Source organism: Cucurbita moschata, unplaced genomic scaffold (assembly GCF_002738365.1).
Source record: "Cucurbita moschata cultivar Rifu unplaced genomic scaffold, Cmos_1.0 Cmo_Scf00028, whole genome shotgun sequence".
Lineage (NCBI taxonomy): Eukaryota > Viridiplantae > Streptophyta > Magnoliopsida > Cucurbitales > Cucurbitaceae > Cucurbita > Cucurbita moschata.
The window spans coordinates 1,525,731-1,537,603 of record NW_019268544.1 but is presented as its reverse complement, the minus strand read 5'-3'; the positions used below and the strand labels follow the sequence as shown (position 1 = coordinate 1,537,603).

At 37.2% G+C, this 11,873-nt stretch overlaps 2 protein-coding genes across 2 annotated transcripts; both read right to left on the bottom strand.

Annotated features, from left to right (window-relative positions):
* Positions 1 to 1,219: 1,219 nt before the first annotated feature.
* On the bottom strand, positions 1,220 to 5,713 carry LOC111463093 (pentatricopeptide repeat-containing protein At4g13650). The gene is made up of 3 exons (XM_023106904.1): positions 5,459 to 5,713; positions 2,027 to 5,376; positions 1,220 to 1,919 (listed from the first exon to the last, which is right to left on the bottom strand). The coding sequence occupies exons 1-2, from the start codon at positions 5,522 to 5,524 to the stop codon at positions 2,272 to 2,274; spliced, it is 3,171 nt and encodes a 1,056-aa protein (XP_022962672.1). The 5' UTR covers positions 5,525 to 5,713; the 3' UTR covers positions 1,220 to 1,919; positions 2,027 to 2,271.
* A 1,169-nt stretch (positions 5,714 to 6,882) lies between these two features.
* Positions 6,883 to 11,466, bottom strand: LOC111463501 (ribonucleoside-diphosphate reductase large subunit). The gene is made up of 16 exons (XM_023107455.1): positions 11,019 to 11,466; positions 10,588 to 10,649; positions 10,377 to 10,464; positions 9,867 to 10,130; positions 9,504 to 9,744; positions 9,347 to 9,423; positions 9,085 to 9,255; positions 8,764 to 9,006; positions 8,596 to 8,682; positions 8,347 to 8,511; positions 8,146 to 8,265; positions 7,857 to 8,059; positions 7,625 to 7,774; positions 7,391 to 7,538; positions 7,216 to 7,302; positions 6,883 to 7,122 (listed from the first exon to the last, which is right to left on the bottom strand). The coding sequence occupies exons 1-16, from the start codon at positions 11,244 to 11,246 to the stop codon at positions 7,030 to 7,032; spliced, it is 2,427 nt and encodes an 808-aa protein (XP_022963223.1). The 5' UTR covers positions 11,247 to 11,466; the 3' UTR covers positions 6,883 to 7,029.
* Positions 11,467 to 11,873: the final 407 nt, after the last annotated feature.

The following is an 11,873-nucleotide window of genomic DNA, read 5'->3' as shown; positions in this document are numbered from 1 at the left end:
TTTTTTTTTTTTTTTTTTTTTTTTTTTATGAAGTTGTGAATCTTGTGGAGTGGAATTTATATGATTTTTTTTAGAATTATTTATAATTTTTAAACAATGGTAAATATTCAATTTACGACCATATCATGATTATTAAAGTATTACAAAAATAAATAGTTTTGATAATAAGCATATAAGTAATATAAATTAATGTTAAATAAACATTTTTATTAAAATTACAAATTATGTTGTGACTCTCCGAAATCACGACTCTCTATTATTGTCTACTTTGAGTATAAGTTCTCTTGGCTTTGTTTTGAACTTCTCCGAGCGAGAGATAGTATTCCTCATTTATAAACTCATGATCTTCTATTAAATTAACCAATGTAGAACTCATTCCCAATAATCTGATGACGTAAGAGATTAAAAGTGCGCAAAAAGAAAAATTTGAAACTAACAGTATAACATATTAAAATCTAAAACACGAGAGCTGGGAGCGCGAGAACATAGAAGAAGATATCAATTTTAAATCTTTTTTTAGTGTAACTTCACTCTCGAGATGGACGCAAGAAAAATAAATAGCTTCACTCTCGAGGGTATAGAATCTTTTTAAGAAATTTCATAAAATTTTAGTCTTTAATTAATTTTATTTATTTACTTTTTATTATTATTATTTGAAATTTAATTAATATGTTTACACATTAATAAATGATACTGTCCAATTAACTATTTATAGTTTACATTTAGATGTAAACTAAACTTTATTTAAATTGAATTTTATAGCAATTTTTTTTTTTCAATTGAAATTAAAGCCCAATATTCATTTTATTTTACTTTGTTTAATTAATTTCATTTCTTGTATATTTGAATTATTTATTTGTAGCTTCTTAAGACAATTACTAACTCTACATTCAAAATACATTAAATATTAATAAGATTATCTAAAATGGTTGAAAACATTAAATATTTTATAAAAATCTCAAACTAATATAAAATTAATATGTTCTATGAAAATAACATATAAAATATAAGACAATTTTTTATACAAATTCTACGAAATAAACGTAATTTTTTTAATAAGATTATCTAAAATGCTGCACTTCTATTGCTGGGCTCTAACATTTGGATTGATAATTCTACTCGAGTTGACCTTTAGAGGATCGCCCACGACCCTAGCGGCTGACCCATAAGGGTCGACTAAGGGTAGTATGACCGTTCCCACCAAGGTCAATCGATGGTCAAGAAGGCTTTAGTTTGAGCTTTGACCACGATCAACCAATATCTATTTGAAAAATGGTTTGACCAAGTAGTAATTCATCCTTGCAATCCCTCCTTATACTTAACACACCACGAGAATCACAACAAGATTATAACACTTTATTACGACCATAATTTATGAACCCACCCTATAAGTACAATGAGTCAGTAGATGGAAAGGCACATTCTAAACACGCAACTATTACCTCAGTCGCTTGTTATCGACTCAATTAATACTTGAATATAGGAGAGGGGTGGTTCAATACCACACCCTCGTCGACCTCTACAATCAAAAAAAGTGAACTTTTGACTTTAAGGTGGAGGATATATAATTTAACTAGTTGAATTATGTCAAGATGGTCTAGCTCGAATCCTGCGAAACCGAACCAACAAACCAATTTATGCAGGAGTTTTGCATCATACTATGGTTAATGATCAGTAAACATTGTCCAACCACCTAGAGAATGGCCTAAAAAATTGGAGATAATGATTCCTCTTCATCACTGAAAACATGAAGCATTGATCTAATGAACTTCGTATTATTCGAGTGAATCAATGTTTACCTCAATGGAGAACAGTATGGTCATCTTGATCCAGTTCATTTGGTTAAGAATTCCCGACTTCAATTGGAGCAATTGAGTTGCTGAGACCTATATTTGTGACCCATTTTGCCGATCCAGAATCTGAAATCGGTGAAATTTAAGAAGAAAAAGGAAACATCCAGATTGAAACATAGAACATTTGCATATTATCGGTTGAATTGAAACAAACACAATTCACGAGGTCTTACCAGAAGATTTCAACTCCTTCTATAGAAGCAAATTATCATCTGCCATAAGATTTTCCCGTCCAAACTTGTATGACAGGATCCAGTTCTTCATTCAACTAAATCCTGAACGTCTCAGCCTTTTCTGATCAATTTCTGAAGGCGAGCGTCTCGGGACAAAAACCGAGACGATTCTTCGAAGGTATGCCCATGGTTATACACAAATATGTGCTATTTGTTGACATCAATAAGTTTGAGAGCCGAAGGAGTTACCAAAAATCTCTACATGAGCAGACACCACCATCAAAATGATGGAAGCGATGGGCATCCCTCACTATGATCAATCGGTTTGAAACCTTTGAAACGTATTTAATCCAATTATGGCAATCATTACAAACGCGGAGGTTCTTCATTACCCGTATGGGAATATTATTGCCCAAGTTCAGTAGTCCAAAAGCAATTGCTAATTTCTCACTGTGAACATTCATGGTTGGATCCTTCTTGCCTTCCTCTGAATCATTCAAAAGGCTAAAGCTATCTTGCACGTATCCAAGTTTGGATGTTCGTCTATTCAGATGTTTTATATACTCGTAAATCTGATTCGTAAGCGGATGGAGCTTATCCCCAGCAAAGAACGCATGAACTGCGTTCTTAACTTCGATCCAACTACGACCAGGCTCTTTCTTTACTCCCCTGTCCTTCATCAATTTCCTTGACCAATCCCTACGAATCCATTTTCTAGACACTGCATAAATATTTGACAGTAGGACATAGGTTGCTGAGTCTTCAGGTTCCAATTCTAGGAGATGGCGTGCAGCACGCTCTCCTATTTCCATATTCTTGTGGATGACACAAGCACTTAAAAGAGTTCTCCATATCATTGCATCTGCAGGGATGGGCATCGCTTCTATGAAGTCGATTGCACGGTTCAAAAGACCGGCCCGACCTAGGAGATCCACTATACACACATAATGTTCAGATTTGGGAACTAAACCATGCACTTTCGACATGGATTCGAAGTAATCAAGACCTTCATTCACAAGACCGACATGGCTACACGACGACAAAACTCCCACGAAAGTAACATGGTTTGGCACGACCCCACAGTTCTTCATCTCTTCAAAAAGACGAAGTGTTTCCATACCGAAACCATGCTGGGAATAGCCAGTAATCATGGCATTCCAAGAAATCACATTTTTTTCGGACATGTCGTTAAATTCTCTCCACGCATCATCTATGCTGCCACATTTCGCATAAAATGTTATCAACGAATTAGAAGCTTCCATTTCAGAATCGTATGCCGTTTTCAAAATCATGGCATGGATTTGTTGCCCTTGTTTTATGTTTGCAAGACTGGCTGCAGCGCTAATTGCAGACCCATACGTGAACAGATTGACTTCTACTTCACTCCTTAACATTTGAACAAATACCTGCAAAGCTTCTTCAAAGTATCCACTCTGTTCAAATCCTGAAACCAATGAATTCCAAGAGATATTGTTTTTATCATCCATTTTTTCAAATGCTAAGCATGCTTCCTGAATTCTACCACATCTGGCATACAGACTAATCAGAGCATTGTTAATTGAAAGATCGTCTCCAAATCCCGACACATATGCCTGAGCGTGAATTTGTTGGCCTTGATGGAGTGCCCGGATACCCGCACAAGCGCTAATAGCACTAGAAAATCCAATATTGTCGGATACTATTCCAAGATACTCCATTTCATTAAAAAGTTGAAGTGCTTCAGAAAACATATCATGCTGCACATAACCAGCAATCATAGCTGTCCAGGAGACGACATCGTCCTCTGGTAGTCGTCTTAGGATCCCATGGGCGAGTTCTAATTTTCCATGTTTGGCATACATATCTATGAGCACACTACAAACATAGGCATTCAACCAAAACCCTGTCTTTATAACAAGGGTATGAATTTGCTCTCCTAAATCCAAGGCTCCCAAGGATGTACAAGTTTTCAAAATACTTGGGTAGGTGAACTGATTGGGTATCATACCTTCAATCTGCATTTGTCTAAATATTTTGAATGAATCACTAAGATTATCCAATTGTCCATAAGCAACTAGCATCACATTCCACAACACTATATTTTCTGTCTCTGTAGTAAGGAAAAATTTACGTGCAGTCTCCACATCGGCGCACTTCGAATAAAGATCAAGAAGAGAACCTTCAAGAATAATATCTGCAGACATTCCAGCTTTTATTGCATATGAATGTAGCTGCATTCCCTTATGAAGAGCCCCAATTGATGCACAAGCACTCAACAGACTAGCAACCGTAATACAGTCTAGTTTCAAGCAATCTCGTTGCATTTTGTTAAACAACTCCAATGCCTTATCACTAAATCCTTGCTGAACTATGCCAGATATAAGTGAATTATACGAAACGCCATCCCTAAATTGCATCGTGCTGAATATCCGCTCGGCAGATATCAATTTCCCAGACCGGGAGTACAATGCCACAAGAGCATTGCATACATATGTTTCAGAATGAAATCCCCACTTAATAACTAGACAGTGAAGCTGCTCTCCCAATTTAAATAACTTTTTTTTGGTAGAAGCACTTAACACACTTGACAATACATAAGGAGTGGGAAAGATTTCTGATGCATGCATATCACAGAAAAGGAGAATGGCCTCTTCTTCAAGCCCATTTTGAGATAAACCTGAGATCATAGCTACCCAAGTAACAATATCCTTCGAATATATGTCATTGAATACTTTTTTAGCTGATTCTATGAACCCATTCTTAGAATACAAATCAATCAAAAGATTAGCAACAAGTGAATTACTATCAAAACCATAATAGATTATCCTAGAATGTACCTGTTCTACATAGTTGAACGCAATGTTGCAACCAACACATGCCTTCAAAATCCCAGCAAAAGTATTTTCATTGGGAGTAATCTTTTCAGCTAACATTCGTCGGAAGAGACCAAACAACTGGGAATTCAACTTCTGCGCAACCAAGCCATGAATCATTTTATTCCAAGAGAAAACAGTTCTGTTGGGATTATCATCAAACACCTTCTGCGCGCCATTTAGATCCCCATGACGAAGATAATTATCAAGAAGACTATCGATTAATAAAGGTTCAACAGCAAAACCCGACTTCAAAATCCTGCAATGGAGCCTCGAAGTTTCAAGCAAGGACCCAAAATTCAAGCACCCATCTAGCAGCCAAAGATAGGTCTGATAGTTGGCACGAATTCCACGTTGTTCCATGAAATTCATCAGCTGAATGCTCTTTGATTTAGCTTGTTCCATATGGAGTGAAAACTCATCAAATGCATGAGAATTTGTGGCACCAACAGCATTGACACGAACTAAATTATAGCTTTTACTAACCCAATCAATGTACTGCGCCCAGAGAGCCAAAGGTTACAAGTGAAACAGAATCAAATGCATATCTTATTTGTTATAGGAAACAAAGAGAACTTACTTTTGACGTTGGGAAGGATGGTCGAAAACTGGAGGTGGGTCGAACCCAAACGCTCGCTGCCGCCATAGCTGTAGCTACTATAGAAGTGAATTGACGGGTACCATCTAGTTAGACAGAGAGAAGGATAGGGAGGGGGCCTCTAAACCCGTCTGTGGATAACATGTTTCGTGAGAAAGAAGGGGTCGAGGGTGAAAACGGCGGGGAGTGATGGCCAATGGCTGACGGCCGTGGCCGTGGGATTGGTTTTCCCGCTACTTAATCCATCAAATAACCCTTTTTAAGGGAAAAATAAGACTTTTTTTTACACTTAAGAGACCAAAGGTTTCAACTAAACATGAGTTGTCGTGTTAATATTTGTAAATAAAAGACTAATTATATGCTTTAAAAGTTAAATTTATATATATATATATATATTTTTTTTTTTTTAGAGCCAAATTAGACAATATTTTCTACTCATGGTATTAAGATGTTCCAAATGATACCAAAGCCAATGTAACAACCTAGATCCACCGCTAGCCTATATCTATATTGTCCTCTTTGGCTTTTCCTTTCGAGCTTTAAAACGCGTATGTGGTATTAAGATATTCCAAATGATACCAGAGCCAATATAACAGCCTATATCCACCGCTAGCCTATATTGTCCTTTGTCCTTTTTAGCTTTTCCTTTCGGGCTTTAAAACGCATCTGTGGTATTAAGATATTCCAAATGATACTAGAGCCAATGTAACAGCCTAGATCCACCGCTAGCCTATATTGTCCTCTTTGGCTTTTCTTTTCGGGCTTTAAAACGCGTCTGTTACGAGAAGGTTTCCACACCCTTATAAAGGGTGATTTGTCCTCCTCCCCAACCAATGTGGGACATCACAATCTACCCCTTCGAGGCCCAACATCCTTGCTGGCACTCGTTCCTTTCTCCAATCCATGTAAGACCACCACCAAATCCACCCTCCTTTGGGGGACAGCGTCCTTACTGGCACACCGTCTCATGTCTACCCCCCTTCGAGAAACATCAGGAAGGCTGACACATCGTCCGGTGTCTGGCTTTGATACCATTTGTCCTTTTAGCTTTCCCTTTCAAACTTCCCCTCGAGGCTTTAAAACACGTGTGCTAAGGAAAGTTTCCACACCCTTATAATGTGTGATTTGATCTCCTCTCCAACCAATGTAGGACATCACAGCCAATCACCAAAATGGTGCAAAGTACTAGTCGAAATAGGACTAATCCTCTCCATAATATAAGTATAATGGGAAAGCTTAAAAGGGAAATCTCAAGAAAGATCATTTCGACCATCTAACTTGCAGGAAAAGATGCTAAAAGATGCATTTCAAAATGGTAGGAATAATAACAATATATAATAGGCTAAAACGAACAATATAAGATCATTTCCACCGTCTAAGGATGTCTTTGGCATCCACAAATCCAATTAATACCCAACAAATAATTATGATTATTGAAAAAAAACTGTACAGAGATTTTACATTTATACTATTAGCTACCCAAACATTTCATTTTCAGTTAAAATAAGGAAGTTGAATCATTCCTTTTCCGAGCAGGAGCTTCAAATCCATGTCTAACTTCCACAGGCCATGCACTCCTCACGATTTGTTAGAGAACAAACCATCTGTGCCATTTTTGTACTCTCATCTTCCTCCTTACCTTTTTCCTGCACAAACCCAGCAATGGAATTTCATTATTATGTAATGTTGTAGCTAAGCCAGTGCCTGAATCCAACAGTTTCCATTATATTATACCGTACCTCCTTTAGCATTGATGTATCGACCGTAAATTTGATGGCATCGGCTGCAGCTCGTGTTCGTAGATAATACATTCCTGTTTTCAATCCCTTCATACATAGCAAACAAAAAAATTGAATCAATATTGTTAAGATGAATGCAACTATGGCAGTATTTCAGTTTGACAATGATATGTACCTTTGACCAAGCATAGAAGTGCAAGGAAGTGAGTTTTCCAAAATTTGGTTGGTCTATGTGAATGTTGAGACTCTGACTTTGGTCGATGTAGCATCCTCGATCGACAGCCATGTCAACCAATGTCTTTTGCTTGATCTCCCAGACAGTTCTGAGTTCAACATATTAAGAACAGATCAGAAGGACAAATCAACATCAAGGGCAAGGAAAGGGAAATGCAAGGAAGATCAATCATACTTGTAAATAGCTCTAAGATCATCAGGGATTTCTTGAATCTTTTGAACAGAGCCATTCTCATAGATGATCTTGTTCTTCAGTGCAGGAGACCACAAACCCATCTCCGTTAAGTCATGCAGGAGATGCTTGTTCACAACAACAAATTCACCACTGGGGGATGGAAAGAAAGATTTTAGAATCCACATATATTATTAATACAAATGGCTCTAGAAATTCAAACTGAAATGAAGACCTTAGAACTCTGCGGCTGTAGATGTTAGAAGTGTATGGTTCAAAGCACTCGTTGTTTCCAAGAATCTGGCTGGTAGAAGCAGTTGGCATTGGGGCCACAAGAAGTGAATTTCTAACCCCATGTTTTGATATTTGTTCTCTGAGAGCATCCCAATCCCATCGCTTTGAAGGAGTTACGCCCCACATGTCAGGCTGAAGAACTCCCTGAAAATATATTGCCCATATAAGAAAATGTGTAAATCAACATAGCATTTATAAGATTAGAAGTCCAATATTTTGCCGGTACACACCTTACTAACAGGGCTGCCAGCATACGTTTCATAGGGGCCTTCCACCGCAGCAATCTCACAAGAAGCTTTAAGAGCATTGTAGTATATGGCCTCAAATATATCTTTGTTCAATTGTTGAGCCTGCCATTCGTTACCATAAGAACAAGTTTAGTTGTATGTAAGAGGCTAAGAACAGAAGGCAGAGATAAAAGCCTGAATTACCTCGGGTGAATCAAATGGCATGCCCAATAGAATGAAAGTATCCGCAAGACCTTGAACTCCAATACCAATAGGTCTGTGTCTAAGATTAGACCTTTTGGCAGTCTCAACGGGATAGTAATTAACATCAATTATCTTGTTCAGATTTGTTGTCACTAGACCAGTTATCTAAGTACACAAAGAATGAACAACCAAGTCATTAGATTAGGAAAAAAGAATACACATCATTACAAGTAAATTAAGAAATAGTACCTCAGCTAATTTGTCAAAATCGAAGTATCGATTTTTGAAACTTCTACTGCCAACAAGCTTACATGGGTGAGATTCCATTGGAACACCCTGCAGTTTTAAAAACAGTATGGAGTAAATTAAGAGGTTAAGTTATGATCCAGAAGACAACAGGATTTTGGTATAGCCCACCTTCTCTCTGACAAAACGAGGTAGAGCAATTGAAGAAAGATTACACACAGCCGTCTCTGTTGGGCTTGTATATTCAATAATCTCTGTACATAAATTAGAGGATTTAATGGTTCCAAGGTTCTGCTGGTTGCTTTTCCTGTTACAGGTATCCTTAAATAGCATGTAAGGGGTTCCAGTCTCAATCTGAGATTTTAAGATTTCAAACCAAAGATTCTGTGCCTTGACAACCTTCTTGGCCTTTCCCTACAGATCACAATCAATACAAGAGTAAACAAAAGTTGCCTATATAGTTGCAGGTATCGATAATTGAATTTTATTTACCTGTTGTTCATATCTAACGTATAGTTTCTCAAATTCTTCACCCCAGCAATCAGCCAAACCTGGGGCTTCATTCGGACAAAACAATGACCATTCTCCATTACTTTGGACTCTTTCCATGAACAGATCAGGTACCCAAAGAGCATAAAAAAGATCTCGAGCTCGATGCTCCTCCTAAATATATAACATTTGGAGATTCATTATAGAATGAACTGAATAGAATGTCGCATTAAGTTCCCAAAATATATCAGCAGAAAGTAATTACCTTTCCATGGTTCTTTCTAAGATCCAAAAACTCAAATACATCTGCATGCCATGGCTCCAAGTATACAGCAAATGCACCTGCAAGTGGCAGTTAAAACGTGAGAATGCAAACAAAGATTAATCATATGAAACTCAATGGAACCCAATCTGCACACTACCTTTCCTCTTGCCTCCTCCTTGATCAACATATCGAGCAGTATCATTGAAAACCCGCAGCATAGGCACAATCCCATTAGAGGTGCCATTTGTTCCACGAATATAACTGCCCATAGCGCGAATATTGTGGATGGAAACACCAATGCCGCCAGCCGATTTGCTAATAACAGCACACTCTTTTAAGGTATCATATATGCCTTCTATACTATCATCCTTCATGCATATAAGGAAACAGCTGCTAAGCTGTCACGTCAATGAGAAACCCCATGAGATTCATGCCCAAAAGGCCAAATTTTCTAATCAACAAAATATATCAACCACGATCATCGTTATTAAAAACAGATATCAATTAACTCAAAACATACTTGGGGTCTTGGTGTTCCAGAGTTGAATAGGGTGGGAGAAGCATGAGTAAACCAGCGTTGAGACATAGTGTGGTATGTTTTGATAGCAGAATCAACATCATCCTTGTGAATACCAACAGCAACCCTCATTAACATGTGTTGTGGCCTTTCCACCACCTTCCCCTGAACTTTCAAGAGGTATGATCTTTCCAGAGTTTTGAAACCAAAGAAATCATAATCAAAGTCACGGTCGTATATGATCTCACTATCCAAACGAGCAGCATTCTGGAAATGAACAACAAAAGGAAGAACGATCCATTAAATAAGCAGTCATCTGATTCCAAGAGAAGGTAGTACGATCACAAACATGTGGGCTAGCCAAACCACTTACAGGCATCTAAATTCTAATTAATCAAGCATGATTGAATAAACAAAAGGCCATGTCCAATCAATAAATCCCCTACACAAATTTCATTGTAGAGGTATGCATCACCAAAGGCACATAATATTAAAGAAAGAATAAAGGATTACCTTCATGATTACTTCATAAACATCGTCAGCAATGAGAGAAGCCTTTTGTCCTGATCTTTCACTGACATGGTTGTACATATCTCTGATACTGAACACCATAACAGATAAAAATTAAAAAAAATAAAAATAAAAATCAGATTCAAGTTAATTAACCACTGCAATTCGATGCTGGAAATGAATCATCCAGAGTACCAGCACATGCCAAACTTACGTTTCTGAAAATGACTTTTTTGTGTTCTTGTGCAAATTCGAAACAGCAATTCTTGCAGCCAACTGGGTTAAACAAACAAGCAAAGTAATTAGCGAGTCAAATCATACTCATTGGCAAACAACCACCAGATATATATGTCCATCAATAAACTACTATCCAACAAGAAGCCAGACATGTAATACGTATAAATCTACAACCATACGTCAATTGACTCGGATGCCCTATGAACCCCTAAACAACATAAAAACAAATTGAGAAAGTGAAAGTAACCCGATGAGACAAAATCCAGTTAGGGTTGAAAAATTAACAGAAGAATCCAAAAGGTTAGTTCGGAAAATCAAGATCGACAACAACAATCTTAACGAAATCAGAAGTTGCAAAATCGACGGCCCCGGATTGCGAAATAGATGGAGAAAATAGCGAGAACTCACGGATGCATAGTCCGGATGGTTGGCGGTCATAGCAGCGGCAGTTTCGGCGGCCAATTCATCGAGTTGGCTAGTAGTAACGCCCTTGTAAACGCCAGCACAGACCTTCTGGGACACCAAAACTGGATCACAGTGGTCACTACTAAGGCCATAACTAAGCTTCTTCAAACGGGCAGTGATCTTGTCGAAGTGCACTGCCTCTTGACGCCCATCTCGCTTCACCACGTACATCTTTAGAAGAAGAAACTAACCAAGGAATTTCGTCGAACAGGTTCTGTGCAGAAACATGGGTGAGAGAACAACTGGGTTATATAGAGAATTGGGATTAGCAGAGAGAGAGAAACAAAAGGAAATTTACGAATTTTGGAGGTGGGAATTTCAGAAAGTTCGAAATTTTCCCGCGCAAACCATTGGATTTTCTTCTTTTAGCGGGGAAAAAATCGGTGGGATTCTTGATTTTTCTTTTGTTACTTTGTAATGATCTTGGTGGCGGGCACAGAGGACTCAGAAGATAGCTATATGGGTCCCACGTAATTAATATAATTTCAAATAATTATAAATCACAAAGTAAATAAATAAAATTTTAAATTGATTTATTTATGGAACTATATTATTAATATTATTAATATGCTATGCTAATTTAGATATCTCTTTCTTTATGAAATTTTAATTATATCATCATATATTTTTATATATTTTTTTCATGTAAAACCTAACTTGGTATGAAATTTTAAATCGTATATGCTATTTTTGCAAATAAATTAAATAGATGCTATTTGTTTCCTAATTAAGTTATATTATTAATTGTATTACTTTTATAATATAATTCTCTTTTGTTTTATTTAATCACAATTATTT

Bases quoted from the DNA above. Each gene is read 5' to 3' on its own strand.
- LOC111463093 (XM_023106904.1), bottom strand. From the start codon at position 5,524: ATGGCGGCAGCGAGCGTTTGGGTTCGACCCACCTCCAGTTTTCGACCA. The intron at 5,377-5,458 runs GTAAGTTCTCTT...CTCTGGGCGCAG, and splicing joins CATCCTTCCCAACGTCAAAA to TACATTGATTGGGTTAGTAA.
- LOC111463501 (XM_023107455.1), bottom strand. From the start codon at position 11,246: ATGTACGTGGTGAAGCGAGATGGGCGTCAAGAGGCAGTGCACTTCGAC. The intron at 10,650-11,018 runs GTGAGTTCTCGC...TGTTTAACCCAG, and splicing joins ACCATCCGGACTATGCATCC to TTGGCTGCAAGAATTGCTGT. The intron at 8,683-8,763 runs GTGGGCTATACC...TTAAAACTGCAG, and splicing joins CTCGTTTTGTCAGAGAGAAG to GGTGTTCCAATGGAATCTCA.